The 19,283-nt window shown below is 37.9% G+C and overlaps 1 protein-coding gene across 1 annotated transcript; it reads left to right on the top strand.

Moving 5' to 3' along the window:
- The first annotated feature begins 280 nt into the window (after positions 1-280).
- Positions 281-7,617, top strand: NEXMIF (neurite extension and migration factor). Its single transcript, XM_025866649.2, has 3 exons — positions 281-400; positions 1,092-5,463; positions 6,056-7,617. The coding sequence occupies exons 1-3, from the start codon at positions 322-324 to the stop codon at positions 6,147-6,149; spliced, it is 4,545 nt and encodes a 1,514-aa protein (XP_025722434.1). The 5' UTR covers positions 281-321; the 3' UTR covers positions 6,150-7,617.
- Positions 7,618-19,283: the final 11,666 nt, after the last annotated feature.

Here is a 19,283-nt window from a genome sequence, read left to right as displayed (position 1 = left end):
ATGAGCACTGGGCATTATATGTAAGTGATGAAACACTAAATTATACTCCTGAAACCAATACTACACTATATGTTAACTAACTTGAATTTAAATAAAATTTTAAAAACTGATTTATATAGTAGGTATAAACTATGAAAAAAAAAATAGTAAACAAAGAAGCCAGTCTGGAAATGTAAATTCCAGTGAGCCTTTTAAGACCTATCTAACTGAAATAACCTTAAAACAGAGAAAAAAATACATTTACTGACTAACATTATATATTTGAAATGTGCAGGTTGGACAGCATTTGGACTTGGAATGAAACAATAAGAGGTTACATTCATGGATAACCAACAAGATAAGGCTGTTGTTGCCTCAGCCAATGGAGAAAACACTCTGATTAATGGGGTCAAAGAAAATGGTAAGAATTTAATTATAGTATATACTATCTCTCCTAGTAGTCTTTTGTTATTACTGTAGATTTTTAGTGTCCATAAAATGGACACTTGGAGCAGGTTAAGTCTAGGGTGCCTCTGAGATTGATATTAATCCTAAATTTTGTTCCACCAAATTTCTAACTGGGCTAGAAGGGTTTTTAAGAGCTAGCTAATCCAAACACTTTGCTTTTGCAAACCATCTTTGTTAGATGAACACTTAAGTTCCTCAAAATTCATAGTGAATTAGAAATATGCTCTGATGTGTGGCTTGGAATGTCTAGATGCAGAGCAGCTTCCAGAACAGAGGTCTGAATGACAGGACTAAGTTTTATAGCTTAAAACCATAACTATCCCACCTGAGCATTTTCCCACCCTGAGAGCCTTGACTTTCAAATTGATCAAGCAGTCCAATTATTTCCTTATTTCTGAGGAGAGCTCTATCTGTGTCTAAAGAAAAAGCTTAATCTAAACAAGTACTATTTTTCACTTGTGTGAATGTTCAATATAAAATCAGTGTTATTCTTTAACTTTGTATTTTCCAGTTCTAAAGCCAGAGAAGTTGAGCCTTAGCTTATATAAGATCAAGTACCAGAAACTGATCAAGGGAAAGAGAGTTAATGAGTGTGGTCTAAGACCTTTAACTTTATTTCTGTCATTTCCTTCCCTTTTCTCCAGATTCAGAGGACCAGGATGTGGCAATAAAGTCATTGGCAGCTCTAGAAGCTACGGCACCAATCCAGCCTATACCGGTGGTTCAAAAAGAGACCCTGATGTATCCCAGGGGTCTCCTGCCTCTGCCTTCTAAGAAACCTTGTATGCAGAGCCCTCCATCTCCTTTGGGGCTAATTGAAGCACCTGAGCATGCTGCTAATAGTGCTTCTGTGAATGCCATCTCCCTTACATCTGGTGTTGCAAAAAGCCTGCATACATGGTCACTGCCCAATGAGTGTGAGAAAGCTCCATTCGCCATAATGGAGCCTGCAGGCATGTCAGCTCTGAATGGGGACTGCCTCATGCAGCCAAGCCGGACTTGTTTGGGCTGCTTCATGGAATCCAAGGATGCAGTAGATCCTGAGCCAGGGATCAGTCTGAAAGTTGGTGATCTAAATAAGGATTATGAAACCTGTGCAGTTTCTGATATAGGGATTCAGTGTATTAATGCTGGAGAAAACATGAAATATGGAGAGCAGTTGCTCTCAGACCAGCTCCTAGGTTTTCCTCTGCACAAATCAAGGGCGGGAGAAAAACGGGAAGCTGAGAAATCTGACATCGACTTGGAGGATCCAGCTCAGAAAAGTTATTATGAGGCATTACTGTTAGACAAGTGTAATACGGAAGAGGCTTTGCTGGCAAATTCCAATCAGGATTGGGGTTACTTTGAGACTTTCATTAGTGAGAGTAAGATTGAACTACTTGACCTCTGTTCCAAAAATGAGCTGTCTGTCAACTTATTCTCTGAAGAAGATGTGGATAACTACATGTTTGATGATGATGAATCAACATTGGGCAGTGATGTCTGTTCCTTGAAAATTCGATATGAGTCCTTCCAAGACAATGTTCGAGACAAGACCACCCTTCTAATGCAGGAGGATGCCCAATTCAACTTTTTCCCCAGTGTCTTTACTACTTGCCCCAAGCGGGAGTCTAAGAGTGGGGTCCTGAAGCAGAACAGCGATCTTTCCCAGTTTAAGGTCCCTGATGTGAATATCATCTGGGGGGAGGAGGATAAAAACTTGGACAAGAAGAAAAGCAAAGAAGAGGAACAGGAAGACAAGGGTGTAGAGAAAAAGGATGAAAAGGATAATGGAGAAAAATCTGCCTTAAATAAACCATGCAGTGGGACTGAAGTAGGGCAATTTAAGAATACAAAGCAGGGCCATCTTACCAATTCATTGGAGGCATCAGGGAATTTCAGTGATGACAGTTCCTTCATTGAGGTCTCTTATGATGCCATGGGGGAGATCAAGGACTGTAGCCGCTATATGGCTCGGGACACTAATTCTGGCAGCTCCTCCTCCCAGCAGAACTATGGGCTTAGAGCCAAGAGAAAAGTCAGGTACAGTGAAGACTATCTATATGATGTCGACTCACTAGAGGGTGAAAAAGTAAATGAGAGGAAGGAATGGCTGCCAGGTGGTTCCAAAGAGGAAGATGATGATGAATGGTGTCCCAAAAAGAGAAGAAAAGTAACTCGTAAGGAGCCTCCTGTTATTATCAAATATATCATCATCAATCGCTTTAAAGGTGAGAAGAACATGCTGGTGAAGTTGGGTAGGGTAGATTCCAGTGAGACAACAGTAAATTTAAGTGAGAATCAGCTCAACAAATATGCCAAGCTGGCCCCCTTGAAGGGTTTCTGGCAGAAGAAGAAAAAACAAAGAAACAGCAACACTGACTCCAACAAGATACCCTTATGCCAAAAACAAAACTTTGAACCAGGTAGTTTTGAGGTGTCATTCCTGCCACCCGCTCGCAAACGAAAATCTAAACTTGGCAATAGGCACAGGATTCAAAGAATCTCATCTGTGGAAACTTCAGCAAGTGGTAAGCAGATTTCATTCTGCAGTGATCAGAGGCAAGGTAGTACTCGTAAAGAAGATGGAGGCCTGAAAGGTACACTGAAGTCAACACCTCTGGCTGTCCCCGGCTGTGCAAATGGATCACATTTAAATGACGTCACAGGCCCTGACTCAGTGAAAGTCAAAGCCCAAGATGCAGGATTTAAGGGGCCAGAGAGGAAAGTGCTCAACAAAATCAAATTTAAAAGTGAAGCCAGGTTAAAATCCAAGAAAATCAAAGCTGGGCAAGAAAGCAAACCAATTGTTCAAATGAGCCCTCTTTTGGAAGATCAATCCTCTATGGCTACTTTAAAGAATGAAGCTATTCCTGGGACCTCAAACAGTTCTCATCTATCTGAATTTCATGAGGCAAAGGTTGCTAAGAATTCTACTTTCTTACCAACCACCTGCTCTTCTGAAATGCCTCTATCATCTGCTAATGTTGCCACCAATATACCTGTTATCCCTGGAGGGTATCTGCAGACATTGTTAGATGCTTCTGATTTGTCAAATAATACTGGTATATCATACTTCGCTCACCATTCCCCAGAGCAAAATGAAGGCAGCCTCACTCAAACAGAAAAATCTTTTGTGCCTCTCCAGCCTGCCCAGGACTGTGTGCTTTCCTCATCCTCTGAGTCTGAGCTGCAGCAGTCATCCCAAAACTTCAAAATAGAATCAAGCAACTATGGAAATGTGTGGTCCAACAAGCCTACTTCTGGTCCCCAGGAATTCATGGCTGAAGTCTCAAGGGAGATAGCTCCAACCCAATCTAATGAATTTGGAGTCTCCCAAGTAGTCCCCATGGAAAATAACCTCACAGCTACAACATACAATCGAATCTGCCTCAATAGTGGTGGCAGTAATTGCAACAAGGTCCTATATGCCTCTGTGCAAGACACCCAACTCCCATCTGATGACTCTTACCAATTATGTCACTTTAATAATGGAGAGATATGCTTTCCTTTCCAGCAGGGCCCAGCCAATATGGATGATGATCGGCTCTTTAGCTTTGATTCAATGGCCCCACTCTCTGTCAACTCAAGCAATTATTGCTCCTTAAGCTTGAAATCCTGTGAAAAAGATGGTGATGATGATATTACTGATGACTTCCTGGCCCACTGCAGCCCCAAGCTGGTGATCCAGCAGAGCATTGATGAGATAACACCATTAAAGGAGTCCACTGACCTCCTGGATATCTCCAACTTCACTCCTGACAAATTCCGCCACTCATCTCTCTCAGAGATGTCCCCACCTGACACCCCCAGTCTTTCCCCTCAAATCACCAGATGTGAGAGTATCAAGACATTAGGAACACTGAAGGGGTTCCAAGAGGGTGTCCCAGGACCATTGGGCAATATGGAGAAAATCAAGTGGGACTGCAGTACCCTTTCACGGCAGGTCCAAGTGGATGATGGATTTACTTTAAATAATCATCAGTTTCAGTTCCATATGTTCAATGATGAGGATTCTGTCAGCCTGCTCCAAAAAACTCCTTGCCTATCAGCATTTAATGATCCATCTGGTCAAATGAGTACTAACAACAAAGTGTCAAAATCAAGAAAGAAAAGTTCACCCAACAAGAGTGGGGCTATGAACCAAAGCTCTTCTCAGAAAAACACCAGGAAAAAATCTGTCAAAGCCAACAACAAAGGGATTGAAAAGCCACCTGGCAAAACCTCCCGCCAGGCCCCTAAGTCAACAAAGAAAGGGAAATATATGGCTGCAATCAATGGAGAGAAAATGCAAATTGGCATTGGCCGTGGGGGAAGCCAAATCAACAGCATATCCTCCACAGGGAAGTCATTGGCTGAATGTATCCAACATGGTAGTCCTGTGACCTCCATGAAGATGCCAAGTCAAAAGGGACTTTCTGGAGATTGGACTTTGGGGAAGGAGAGTAGCCCAGCCTGGAGCGACCTGAACATGGGCACCAACACCAATAACCTCCTTGATGATGACCAACGGGAATTTCAGGAGCCTTCCTATATCTTATCCAACATCGCCTCTGGTATGGCAGATGTGCAGAGATTCATGATGGCCTCCATAGAGCCCCTTTGGGAACCCATGGAGCACCATGGGGACCCCAACATATTCTACTCCCCAGAGTCTAATAGCCTAAAATTAAAAACCCTCAAAATATTGGCTGGGACACCACAGGAATCTAAGAAAAAGGTCAACAGTGGGTCCCCAGGAGCCACTAAGAATCACAGGTCCATTAAGGGTGTGAGTAAAAGCAATGGGAAAGCAGTGATAGGTGATCCTGGTCGTGCAAACATGCATGGTTATGAGGACTCTTGCTCTGCCTTCTTTGATAAAAAGTATAATAACCTGAGCACTTTAGGCAATAATGGACCAACACACAAAAAATTATATCGTCACAAATCCAGCTCCAAGGCCCTGAGAGATGAGAAGTGTAAGGGAAAGTGCGTGGAGCGAGAACAGGTCCACAAGGATGAGGCTGGGACAGCTTCTTTTGAAAAACTGAGGTAATACTGCACTAAAATGGCTGAGATGATGTACCCTTAGCTTTCCTACTACCTGCTAAGCCCACAGTCCCTCATTTTTTCCTTCTTGAAAGCAAAAGTTTGCATGAAAGAAACTGTCCCATTCCCTTCTTTCTCAAATTAAAAAGAAAAAAGTGCATGAAAATCCCTATACCTTTAAGCCACCCAAAAGATTGGGCAATTCTGTTGTGGCTTTACTAGGGATAAACTCTAACAAGGCTACTTTTTCTGCTGTTCAGCATTAGTTTTTACTAATTGAGAAAATAGAACTAAAATATGCTCTTGAATGATTTTGGGAAGGGAAGGGCTTTGCAGTAAAAAACATTTTGAACAACAGAATCAAAAAGTTATATAGACAAAGGGCAAGATCATTTAAGCAAAAAGAGCATAATTTGGAAAACAAAATCTCATCGTGTGGCAATTAGGAGTGCTTTCTAGTGCCCCCTGTATCTGTATCTCTTTCTGCATCATACAGCATTTAGTATGATATAAACAAATTTAGATTGTATGATCCCTTTGTGGGACATACACTAAAGCTAACTAAGGTGGCATAAATTGTTTGGTTTTTCTGCAGGGATTCCAACTACAATCTCCTAAAAGCAGAAACAGCATTTTGGGTTTTACCTGTGTTTGAAGAAGAAACTCACATTTTCCAGAAAGACATTTGATGTTTGTGTTTTATTTCTTTCAAAATATGCCTTGTGGTATGTATGTTGACATGTAAGTGCTTAAAGAAAAGAATTTTGAAGTGTGGGAATAAGTCTTTGGAAGCAAATTTTAATCTGATGTTCTATGTAAAAGACTTCAAAAGTCATACAGTTGCACAAGTAGTTTATGCACTATTTACCCAAGGAAAAAAAGGAAAACATTGTGCCAAACTACAAACAAGTGACTGTATTGTATATATTTTTACTTCTATATCAACATTTGGTTGTGAGTATTTGGGGAGCTTGTCCCTGTTGATTTACTAGAAACATTCCAGTGATTCTTGCTATTAACCACCCCCACTTATGTGGATAGCACCTATAGATCACAGTGGAAAAATAATGTGGTGTTACACAATTTACCAAAACTTAAAGGATACTGTTTGAAATGTGCCAAATTTCCTTACCTCATCTCACAGATTCACCCCACAGTTTAAAGCTCATTAATGGATTTTTAAAAAATATATATGCATACATACATTATTTTGAAATTTTAAACTCTACTGTCCTGTGTGGAACCATAAACAAATAAGGCACAATAAAGTTTTGTCTGTTCCATTGTCTAAAAGTTCAATTGTTGAAAAAGTCTGGAAGTCACAACAGCTAAGTCCATCAGGGACCTAATATATGCATTTACAGAACCTTTTACAAGGAAACAAAACAGCTGCTTTAAGTTTGTTTTCTAAAAGCAAAATCTGTAGCTGAAAATTATTTAAAGTGCAAAGTTATATTGCTGATACTTTATATCTCAGTTTTATATATTTTATAATAGTCTGGGATAAATTATAAAATAGCTATAAAATCAACACTAATGATAAATGAAGTACATAGATTGCTTTTATTTAAGTAGTTTCATAAATGTTTTGTCAAAATTGCACTCATATCATGGCTTTAGTGTTCTTTGAGTGTTTAATCTTGCAATGCCAATGTCATTTAAAGAAAATGTTAAGGCATCTCAGTTCAACTCCTATGAGTTACATACACATATTAGATAAGTTTAACAATTTGTGGTAACAACTAATCAGGGCCATATATATATACACTAGTCTGAGGATGACTAGTTTTTGATGCCAAACACTAAACTTAAATTTCAATTTTTATATACATTTTTGAAATCACATTTTTATTCTGCCCTTCCCCCTTTTGTCTTTAAAGTTCACAGCTTCAACACTACTCGTGTTGCTTTTTCTTCCCCTTTATTCACCACTTGACTTCTAACATTTGATCTATTTTCCTTGCACAGTTGAAGGCCTGTGTGTCTGATGACTGATGCATTATGGCACAGATGAGATAATGGATGTAAAAGCGCTTTGTAGATCGTAAAGTGCTATACAGATATAGGGGATTAATATTATTAATGTTGTTGGTTGTTGTCGTTGTTACTCTTACTATTCTTACTAATACTGTTACTAACCTATTAACTTGTGAATATATAGGCTGTGGGTGGGAGGGTGGAGAATAAGTGGGTGGGGGAAAGGGAGATTAAAAAAAAGGAAGATGTTTCAAAAGGAAAAATTTAAGCAAAATATAAACCTACCTAGTCATTGCCACCTAAATATATTCACAAACAGAGAAGCAACATTTGAAAGTAGTCAGAGAGAAATGGAAGGAAGCCTGTCACATATATAAGTACATACACTTCCCAGTCCATGATTCCTTTCACCAGCCTGCTCTACTACTTATAACTAGGTAGTAAAACGAACAAGCCTGTGTTCTTGATGGTGTGATTGTGTGTGTCTATGGGAATGAGTGGGTGAGGAGCATTTTGTGAGGCTGCTTCAGGCCTGTTCCTAGGCTTTGATGCTCTGTGTGTGGTGAGTCTTAGACAATTACTTAATGGAAAGGCACCAGATGAAACTTGTCTCCTACTCTACAGCTGCCATCCAGAAGGGAAATTAATCAAACTGGAACACTTTCTTCTATTTCTCCACTCTGATAGCTAGCTGTTTATGCTTAATGCTATGGCTGGTTCTTAGGAACTAGATTTTGTTTTGTTTTTGTTTTTGTTTTTTCTGTTTTGCAGCTAAATTTTGGCTTGGAATTACCAACTCGACCTGTATTATGATCCCCAAGACTCCAGACCTCAAAGTCACTTACAGGAATGGAGTGCTTTCTATGTAATCAAAAGGTGGCAATTAAAGAAGAAATAAAGAAAATGTTCCATGGGTACAATGTGTTTTATAAAAAAAATATGGGAGGAGTTGTCCTAGTTTTCCTCAGTTCTGCTTTGGAAAATGGGGTGGGGGTGGGGTAGAAGGACAGCCTGAAACTTTCAGAAACAGTTTCCTTGTCAGAACTTGCTATCACAAGTCCTTTGGAATGGATGCTCTTTCAATTGCTCCTATGGAGCCCATTTGGGGCCAATTCTAGGGCATGGTTCATCCCTTTCTCCAAAGAGAATTGACATTTTAAAGTACCGTTTTTAATGGCCTACTACAGTGCATTATGTTTTTAACATATGTATCTGTGACTTGTAATCAATCATTTTCTACTAAAACATAACAAGAAACTAATTTTGATTAATGAGCAATAGGACAAGGCAAAAAATGTTTATTCTTTTAATTTTGCTTAATATCCTCTCAGTATATTATGTTCTGAGTACTTCAGTTTTTATGGCTTTTTTGGTCCTGTCAGTGCTCACAATTTTTTTTTCCTCCTGTCACAACATAGTAGGCCTGACTTTTTGGAGACCCCTTATTCAACCATCTGCCTTAGTGGAGTGAGGACCACTGATATAAAAATAGTGTTTTGCCCTGTCACTGATATTTCAAGTCAGATATATGGAATTTTCCTTGGTCTGAAACCATCTTGCTACTCCCTTCTAACATCTCTTTGAGACGCTGCTTCCTATTAATGCCTCCTCAACAGAATCCCATTTAATCTTTATTTTCCTGATAATGGTATTCTCCATTAATTCTTCTTATTTAATTTCAGTCGTTGGTCTTGGAACTTTTCTTCTTTTATAATCTTATATTCCACCTCCTCAAAGTATCAGAGTTTAAGAACCTTAGCCAGGCTACTCCTGGAATTTCAGAGGGCAACCTTCTCACTCTTAATTACCTTTAATTGTCTTGGCCACTTTCAAATCTAATTTTAAACACACACACACACACACACACACACACACACACACAGAGAGAGAGAGAGAGAAAGAGAGAGAGAGAGAGAATTATATTGCATGACTAAGGAAAGTTGGAAACTCCTTTCCTTGAAGGTGTGTAAAACTATCTCTGATCCCCTTTCTGCCCTGGTTAGGTGCTAGACTATGTGGAGAGGGTGCTGAAATAGTAGCCTTGACCAAGGTTCTTTGAAACTTTGGGGGTTATGTTTGGGCTGTGATAACTGGCTTAAACCAGTGGCCTCTCCAGCATCTCATATACCAGCTTCCTCACATATGCTGCTTCCTCTCAGCTTTCTCTTCTGACTTCTTGTTATTCTGTGCAATTATGTGTTAAGGCCTTACCTTCTCCTAAATCTTTTCAAACCTCCTGCACTACCTTGACCATCACTTCTTCAGTCATCTCCCTGAAGTCTTTGGTGCTAGGTGGGCTTTTGTGACAACTTTCACCTTCTCTGACCTTTTTCCTTGCTGAGAAGCATCTGTATGTGTGCAGGGGGGAGGGAGGACAGGGAGGGGGTTAAGCATGTATGTAAGAGGGAGAAGCATAAAGGATGCTTCAAAAGCTGTAAACAGCTCTGATTAGCATCCTATGTCCTGTTATGTGAGGTTCTGCCGTTCTAGTGAATTTCTGTTTTAGTGGGTCCTGATGAGCATTTACTGCCTAAAGGAGAAAAACCATATCCAAGGACCTCTTAACCAAGCTTGCTCTTGGTCTGACGCAGATCCACCACATCTTCAATTTACAGATGCTCTCAGAACAGTTCCAAGAATTGAAGAGAGCTGAGTTTCTGCCCTGAAGAGGAGAATGGAGCACTAGCTAGTCCTAACTAGTGCTAGAACTTAAGTGTTTGTTTTCTCCTGGATTATTAAGAAATTATCTAATTTCTGGAGTTTTATTTTTATTTAGGATTTTTTAAATGATAGCTTATTATAGGAATATGTCCTTTTATGAAATAAAATTAATATGAGATTTATTTTCTAATCATAAAATTCACTAAGCCCACCACTATGTTTAGAAGATTTAGTACCAAAACCAAACATTTTAGTAACTAGGGATAAATAGGAATCTTGTCAACCCAGTGTAGGCCAGGGATTTTTGTGAAGGTTTCTCAAGGACCCGAATAAGGGGGGATAATTTTTAGCTGTGCTGTTTAACTTGGGAAACACTGTCATCAACTTGAAGGTCCTCAGCCAGCATGGGATTATTTTGATGGCAGTACACAGGCTACCCTTTAAGGCACATTTTTTTACTCAGAGCATTAAACAGTAGCTACAGTCATGAAGCAGAGCTCCCATTGCAGCTACATGATACTTGAGATGTACTCTTCATTTCAGAATCATAACTAAGAGATGAAACATTGGAGAAGGACAATGTAAAGGAAAGAGGATTGGTACAAAAGTGTAAGGTGTCAATGAGGCTTTAAAAATCAGTATCTGGGTAAGTAGAAAAGAAACACTCGACATGAAATGGAAAAGATGTTTGTCCATCTATCAGACTCAGTGGTTTCTGAGTCTTAGACATCCTCTTCAGAAAGAAGAAAGAAGATGTTTAAATCACTCTGCTTCTTTCAGAGATACCTGGTTTTACAGCACAAAAGAAAAGGCTTAGAACAAAAACTAGAAGAGGTCTTTTGTTTTTGACTCCTGGTGAGGAGGGTAGAAAGCTTAAAATGCTCTACTGGGATACCTGTAGCACTGACTAGAGTTTGCTGCCTACAGTTTTGAATGTACTAGTCCTTAATTTAATTTCCATAAAACTGAATGCACCTCTTTGGTAAAGTACTGATTTATGGTGCTAAAGAAACTATTATCTCCATTGTTCTCCTCTCCCAAGCCCTTTAAACATTTAAGAAAATTTAAAATAAACATGTTAGAGGCCCTTTTTATGAATGTAACTTAAGTTTCTGTTTGACATATGACACTGCAACTTTAAAATGTTAGGAAATTGTTTGCCTTTTTTCTTTCAGAGTTAAGCTTTATAAATAATCTGTAGAGTCAATTGAAGTATAAAGCTTAAGGATCACTCTTAAGACGCCTACAAAATCTTGTATATTTTTAAGTGTGCCAATTTGTAACATATTTTGTAAGTGTATATTTTTCTTAGAAAAGTGCTGTGAAGTGTCTGTATGTGAGAGTTTTCCTTTTTCTGCACCACTGGGTGCTAATAAAAGGATATTTACTTCAAAGTTTCTGGTTTTAGAAACCATAATACAAAGAAAAAAATACACTTTTGTTGGGAATTTTGTAACACAAAACATGTTGTGAAAGAGTGTAGTGATCTTGTGCAAATGAAAATGAACATTTGTGAGCTTCTTGCTGTTTTATAGATTTTCTTGTAAATTATTCTTGTAACACCTCTGGTTTTGTTGTTCTTGTTGCAAAGGTTTTAAATATTTGTGACTGAGTGTATGGTGAAACTGTCATAATGTACCTAGCTGAGTTTTGTTATTGTTTATGGAATAAATAAAAAGAAAAGTTTAAAAATACTGCTTTGGAATCATATGTAACAAATCAAACCATTTCTAAATAAATTCTATGTCCCAAATAAAAAGTACTTCATTGTCTAGAAATTGATGGAGCTAGACAGTATTATGTTATGTGAAATCAGTCAGTCAGAGAAAGACAAATACCATATGATTTCACTCATATGTGGAATTTAGGAAACAAAGCAAATGAGCAAAGGGGGAAGAAAAGAGAGAGAGAGAGGCAAACTAAGAAACAGACTCTTAACTATAGAGAACAAACTGATGTTTACCAGAGGTTATGTGGGTGGGGGGATGGGTTAAATAGGTGATGGGGATTAAGGAGTTCACTTGTGATGAGCACTGGGTGATGTATGAAAGTATTGAATCACTATATTGTACACCTGAAACTAATATTACACTGTATGTTAACTAACTGGAATTTAAATAAAAACTTTAAAAAACCTTGGTTGTCTAGAGCAGTGTTTCTCAAACTACCTCTGGTGAGGGACTGATCTTTTTCCTCTGTCCATCACAAACTGGTACTGTTATAAAACACAATAGAAATAAACTTCTTTACAATTGAAATGGAAAATAAAAAGAAATAAAAGCCCTAATGTATTTGATTCAACATGTAAAATTACATTTCAAAACAAACATAACAGGGAAAACGGAAAGAATTGCAAAGATCTGGTACCCTATTTGAGACAAGTCCATTGACCAATGTTAAATTGCCATAGAAAGTTCTAACTGTGCTTTGAGTAACACTTTGAGTAGGAGCAACAGCATTACTATCATCTGGAAACTTGTTAGGAATGCTGTATGCCAGGCCCTACACCAATTCTACTGAATCAGAATCTGAATTTTAACAAGATTCCTAGATAATTTGTGTGCATGTTAAAGTTTGAGAAACACTGGGCTAGAGTTTTTTGCAGGGGATTCTTCTGTCCCTCAAATTGGGGAATCATTTCCTAGTGTGTCCCATCTTCAAAGACCTCAGAAAAAATGGTGTCCTTGTTTTGTGGTCCAGATGGATTTTGCAGAGATGTAGTCCTCTCAAAGTGTTAAAGTTGTTTATTAAAAGTTATAAATGCTTTTTTCCCTTCCTGCTAGAATCATGGAACACTACATCAAAAACTAATGATGTAATGTATGGTGATTAACATAACATAATAAAAAATTTAAAAAAACACAATATAATATATAAATAAATATGCTTCTGTTGGAATACTCTTAAAAAAGTTATAAATGCTAATTTGCTTCGTACCCCAAAAATGTCAGATTTTCCGTAATTCCCTACATTTCCTACATCATTTTATTTACCACCCACCCAAAGACCCTGTCTCTTTTAATCAGGACTTCCCCAAGCTCTATCCCCACTGTGCTCAGTATTTTAAAATTGGGTATGCATAGAAAAGCTGGGCTTTGCTCCCAAGTGCCCAGATCATGTGAACCATCCATCAGAGCCTGGAGCCCTGGTCACTGTGGCATACACAAGCCAACAGCCACTTCCTTGGTTTTAAATATCATTACTCAAAGAAATTGAAAAATGTGTATGAGATAGTAGCCCACTATTCTCATAGAATGATCTCATTCACTTCCACCACTTCAACTACCACTTAGATTTTTGCAAATCTCTCCTGAGTCCCCAGCCCCAGTTATAGGCTGGCTATCTCCACTTGGACAGTCTGCAAGTTTCTCAGACTCACCTATTCAAGATCATTCCATAATCCTTTTACCCTCTGAGTGTGCTTTAACTTAGTGAACGATGCTGCCATTCATCCAATTAGTGACGCAAGCCAGGGAACAAGGTTTACCAGCAGCTCCTTTCTCTTCCATCTTTTCATTCAATTGGTGCCTCTCAATTCTCCTGCTTTTCTATCCCCATTGGCACTGCGTTAATTTCTTGGTTTTTCATGTTTGTGGTATTTCACCTGGGCTATTGCAACATTGTCTTAATTCAGTGATTTCCAGACTTGGTTTTCACACCCTGGAAATTCTCAGTAAGGAGAAAGAAATGGAGAGGAGAATCTCTATAGAATTGTCAACTTTTTATTTTGTTCAATAAAGTCATTTAAAAAAAACTATGAAAAAATTATTTATTATTAATTCACAGAAGATCATTTTAACACCAAAATACAATGAGACAGTGCTTTATTAAATGTGCTCTATGTTGTCTTTTTTAAAAAGATTTATTTATTTATTTATTTATTTATTTATTTGATACAGAGAGATAAAGAGAGCATGAGCAGGGGAAGAGGCAGAGGGAGAGGGAGAAGCAGACTCCCCACCGAGCTGGGAGCCTACACAAGGCTTGATTCCAGGACCTGGAGATCGTGAGGCTTAACCATCTGAGCCACCCAGGCACCCCTGCACTATGTTGTCTTTTTCTCTTCATCATGGTCCATAAGAGACTGAAACAAAGCTTCCAAACCCTTTAAACAGTAAAAAGAAGTTTTGAATTTCAGGGCTAGAGGAGTGGGGGAGGACAAAGGACAAGGGGCAGAGCAGTTGAAGCCCCCAGGATTGGACCCATCTAATGCTCTGAGGCTTTCTCTCAATTTCAATAAGTTCCCAATGTGATGGAGATTACAAATGTATATTCTTCACTCTGTGCATGATTCAGAAGTGTATTCTGGTGAACATGGCCCTAGGAAAAGATTTTTCTTGAACTAAAGTAATCGCAGGGTTGGAGTAGATGAGTGGTTCCATTCTATTCCCAGTGGTCTTACATCCCTTTTTTTCTTTCTTGGCCAAAGTTGAGAAACTACCAAGGTTTAGGGTGAATGTGGCAGATCCTTTGTCTAAAGACATTTGATCTGTCTTGGAGCTGACCTCTTGTTGGACTTAGTTTAGGGGAGGAGTGATTATGACACTGTTTTAATATGGTATTCTATTTAAAGTAATTAGAGTTGTGGTTATTAAACCTTTCAGGCTACATAGCACTTTTATAATCTAATGAAATCAATGGGCCTTTGCCCCAGGAAAATGAACATACTCAATTTTTTTAATAGAATTTCAGAGGATTTACAGATTAGGAACTTCTGTATGAAGGGCATCAATTTCCCAAAACATCTTCCCCACATCATAATGGAGTTTCTTAGTCTGTCTCCTCTTCTACACTGACCCAAGATAATACTATCATTTATTTATTGTCTACTATGTGCCAGGCACTTTACATGAATTATCATTTCTCACAACAACCCTGCAAGGAAGGTATCTTCCATATTTTACCTTTAAGTAAATCGGGACACAGGCCAAATAAACTTTCTTAAGAACGCACAACTAATAGTTTTCAGACTTTCACCAGAGCTGACTTTCATGCTTGCCCCATCAAAATCCCATGTCTCTAACTCAAGACATTTATTTCTAACATAAACCATATTGTCTATACTACTTCAAAAATAGGATGATAAATATTAATACTGACATTAATCATTTTTCAATAAAGATTTGATTCTATATCAGCTTTGTACTAGATGCTAAGAAAATAAAAAACCTAACTTGCCCTTTAGGAGCCCAGAAATAAAACATAGAGGTACAATTTAACAACTAAAATAGAAAAACACTCACTGATCAGTTTAAGTTGAATAATCACATGTAAGGTAACTAATGATTTGCTGTTCTTAAGCACTTGAGAAGAAAAAAACTTCCATCCATTGTTATGGAGGAACTAATATCACAAAATACCACTCCCAATAACCAATATCTCACCTTCTACCCTTCCCCTATTTTGGAATCAGAGTTGAGTGTGAGCCTCAATCCACCACTTACTAGCTACATGATTTGGGACAAATTAATATATCTGTATCCCAGAGTCTCTGCCCAAAAAACCCTAGTATAACAAAACTAGTGCTCCCATAGTCTTATTTTGATTACACTTGTGAATTCAGCACCAAGTGGGCAGTTGGGTAATACTTATTAGCATTTGTTATTGTTTAACAGACGTGAACAGCATTTTCCTAATAGCACTTATTTTGATTCCTTAGAAATTACTCCAGCTCCCTACCCTCAAGTATTTGGTTTTCTTTCATTAGGCTACAAATTAAGAAAATGAGTAAACTTGTAGTTCAAAGAGTCTTTGATCTTTATTTGGAGAAAGATGTCATTTTAAAGACAAAATTAAGGGCACCTGTGTGGCTCAGTCTGTTAAGCATCTGCCTTCAGCTCAGGTTATGATCCCAGGGTCTTGGGATCAAGCCCCACATCAGGATCCCTGTTTGGTGGGGAGCTTGCTTCTCTCTCTCTCTCTGCCTGCAGCTCCCCCTGCCTGTGCTCTCTCTTTCTGTCAAATAAATAAATAAAATCTTTAAAAAAATAAAGATAAAATTAAGTCATCATATTTAACATGTTTAATATTGCATGTAATACATATAATGATATGCATAATAGTTTCATTAATAGACTTAATTTATTATCAGTGGCAGAGTGACATAGTTAAAAGTTACAAATTATTAATCAAGATACCTGGGTTCTCTTCCTGGCTTTGCCACTAAATTGGTTATAAAAACTTGGACAAGTCATTTCCCTTCTGGGCCTCAATTTCCCCACCTGGAAAATAGTTTAACATTTAAGAGCATGGAGTGTGAAGTAGACTGCCTTGGATTAAATCCAAGCTTCTCCTCCTGTTGACAATAAGACCTATCTCAATTTCTCCATCAATAAAATGAGAATAATTATGGTACCATTCTCATAGAACTTGAAGGAGAATTAAATGACATAATGCATATAAAACATTTAAAATAGTGGCTGATATATATATTATAAATGCTCAATAAATATTAACTACTATTATATTGGAAGGTTGTGCCTTTTAATTTAAAACCCGTGTATCATCTGGGTTGCTATGGCAAGAGTAGAAATTACTGAATTAACTATGGACATTTATTCATGAATCAATTCATTAATTCAATGAACTATTGTTCAGCACCTACTATATGCCAAGAATTGTGCTAGGTACTGGGAATGTCACAGTGAGCAAAATGGGACTTTGACTCTCTCTTCATGAAACTTATAGAAACTTATAGTACTCAACAAAGTACTTTGATTATGAATATATTTTAAAACTGAAATAAGAAATCTGAATAGTTCAGTTCAGTATTCAGTATTCAACTCTAAATATTCAGTAAAGGAATATACTTTTTTATGAGAACCACTGACAAGGAAACTTTACTCAATACTGGGGTTGGCACCCTAAGGATGAGTAGGATTTACCTAGTTAAAAAGGAAGATGGAAGTGAGAGCAGAAAATATCTCAGAAGAGCCACAAGTAAAAGTCCTTTGGCAGGAAGAAGCATGGAACTAGAAGACTGCCAGTGTGGCTAAAAAAAAGTAGAGATGAGGTCAGAAGGCAATGCTCCATGTGTTCCAATTTGGCCACATTTTATAGAAATTCCAACAAGGCAAACTTCACATTGTACAATACAAAAAACTTGGGAGTTTGACTATGTGCAATTCTTTAAATCAAATAAAAAATTCATTAGAGCATAAATTAATTTCATAATGGACAGTTTTTGAAGAATAGGCTGTTATGTTATTGCCACATTTCAATAGCATTTTAGGCATTAAATGGAAATGCCTTCCATCCTTATCAGTATTATATCAACTTCGAACTATGCTAAGCCCCTCACAAACACACTCACATAAAATGCAGACAGACCTCACTTGTCTTTGGCTTTGAGTTAATTTCATTGGGTCTAATTTACATCCTCTTGAAGTTGGCCCTCCAAGTGCCCACCTAGCTTAGGCATTGTTTCTAACTTCAAAATACATAAAGGTTTATGTACAATAACTATCAGCCTAACTTAGTATATCAAACTATCCTGAACCTTACAATATTTAAAATATGCATCTGTTTCTATATATTTTCTCAGAGACTTATAAAAAAACAAAACTATCAATTTGCATTTTACGAGTTAGTCAAATAACAACTTTATGTCCATTTGCATGATAAATGTTTCTCCATCCCCTCACTTTCAATCTGCAGGTGTCTTTAGATCTAAAATGAGTCTCTTGTAGGCAACATATAGATGGATCTTGTTTTTTTAATCCATTCTGACACCCTATGTCTTTTAATTGGAGCATTTAGTCCAGTTACATTCAGAGTAATTATTGATAGATATGTATTTAGGGCCATATTGTGACTTGTTTTGTCATTGTTTCCGGAGATTTTCTCTGCTCCTTTCTAGTCTTTGTCACTTTTGGTCTTTCCTTCCCACTCAGTGAGTCCCCTTTAATATTTCTTGCAGAGCTTGTTTAGTGTTCACAGACTCCTTTAGTTTTGTTTGTCCAGGCAACTCTTTATCTCTCCTTCTATTCTGCCTTGCTGGATAGAGTATTCTTGGTTGTAGATTTTCCGCATTCAGCCCACTGAATACATCATGGCACTCTCTTCTGGCTTGTCAAGTTTCTGTTGAGAGATCACAGCTAGCCTTATGGGTCTTTCCTTGTAAGAAGACTTCTTTTGTTTTGCTGCTGTTAAGATTTTTTCTTTGTCATTATATTTTGCAAATTAATAACAAATGTCTTTGTGTTGGCCTGCCTTTGTTGATTTTGATGGGAATTCTCTGTGCCTCCTGAATGTGGATACCTGTTTCCTTCCCCAGATTAGGGAAGTTTTCAGCTATTTTTTTCTCAAATAAACCTTCTGCCCCCTTTTCTCTCTCTTCTTCTGGGATTCTTATGATATGAATTTTATTATATTTTGATGGAGTCCCTGAGTTTCTTAAATCTGTTCTTGTGATCCATAATTCTTCTTTCTTTTGTTCAGCTTCATTATTTTCCATTATTCTATCTTCTATATCACTTATTCATTCCTCTGTTTCTTCTATCTTTGTGGTCATTATATCCAGTCTGTTTTGAACCTAAATTATTGCATTTGTCATCTCTGACTGATTGTGTTTTAACTCTTTTACCTCTGTGGTAAGGGGCTCCCTTATGTCTTTTATACTTTTCTCAAGTCCAGCAATTATCCTTATGATTGTTGCTGTAAATTGTCCACACTACTTATATCCACATTACTTATATCTGGCACATTTATGTCCACATTACTTATGTCCACATGACTTATATCTGGCACATTACTTATATCTGATTCAATAAGATCTCTGGCTGTGACCTTTTCTTGTTCTCTCTTTTGGGGTGAATTCTTCTGTCTTAGCGTTTTGTCTAAGTCTCTATCTTCTTCTTTGTGTTAGAAAATCCTGTCATGTTTCCTGTTCCTAAGAGTAATGGCTTTATGAAGAAGAGGTCATGTAGTGTCCAGAGCCTGGCACTTCAGGGAGTATCTCTGGTGTATGCTGGGTGCACTCTGGTGTTGTGTTTTGGTTGTTCTGTCCTTCAGGCCAGTGGTCTGCAGAGGGCAGTGTTTGTACCTTAGCCAGAGTGTGATGAGTTTTAATTTTGTGTGCTCTGGTGTGCTTGTTAAATGAGACCTGATGTGGGCAGTGTTTGTACCTTAGCCAGAGTGTGATGAGTTTTAATTTTGTGTGCTCTGGTGTGCTTGTTAAATGAGAC

Source organism: Callorhinus ursinus, unplaced genomic scaffold (assembly GCF_003265705.2).
Source record: "Callorhinus ursinus isolate GAN/ISIS: 27379988/994484 unplaced genomic scaffold, GSC_fseal_2.0 scaffold40, whole genome shotgun sequence".
Lineage (NCBI taxonomy): Eukaryota > Metazoa > Chordata > Mammalia > Carnivora > Otariidae > Callorhinus > Callorhinus ursinus.
The sequence above is the reverse complement of the archived record's forward strand: the minus strand, read 5'-3'. Positions and strand labels throughout refer to the sequence as shown.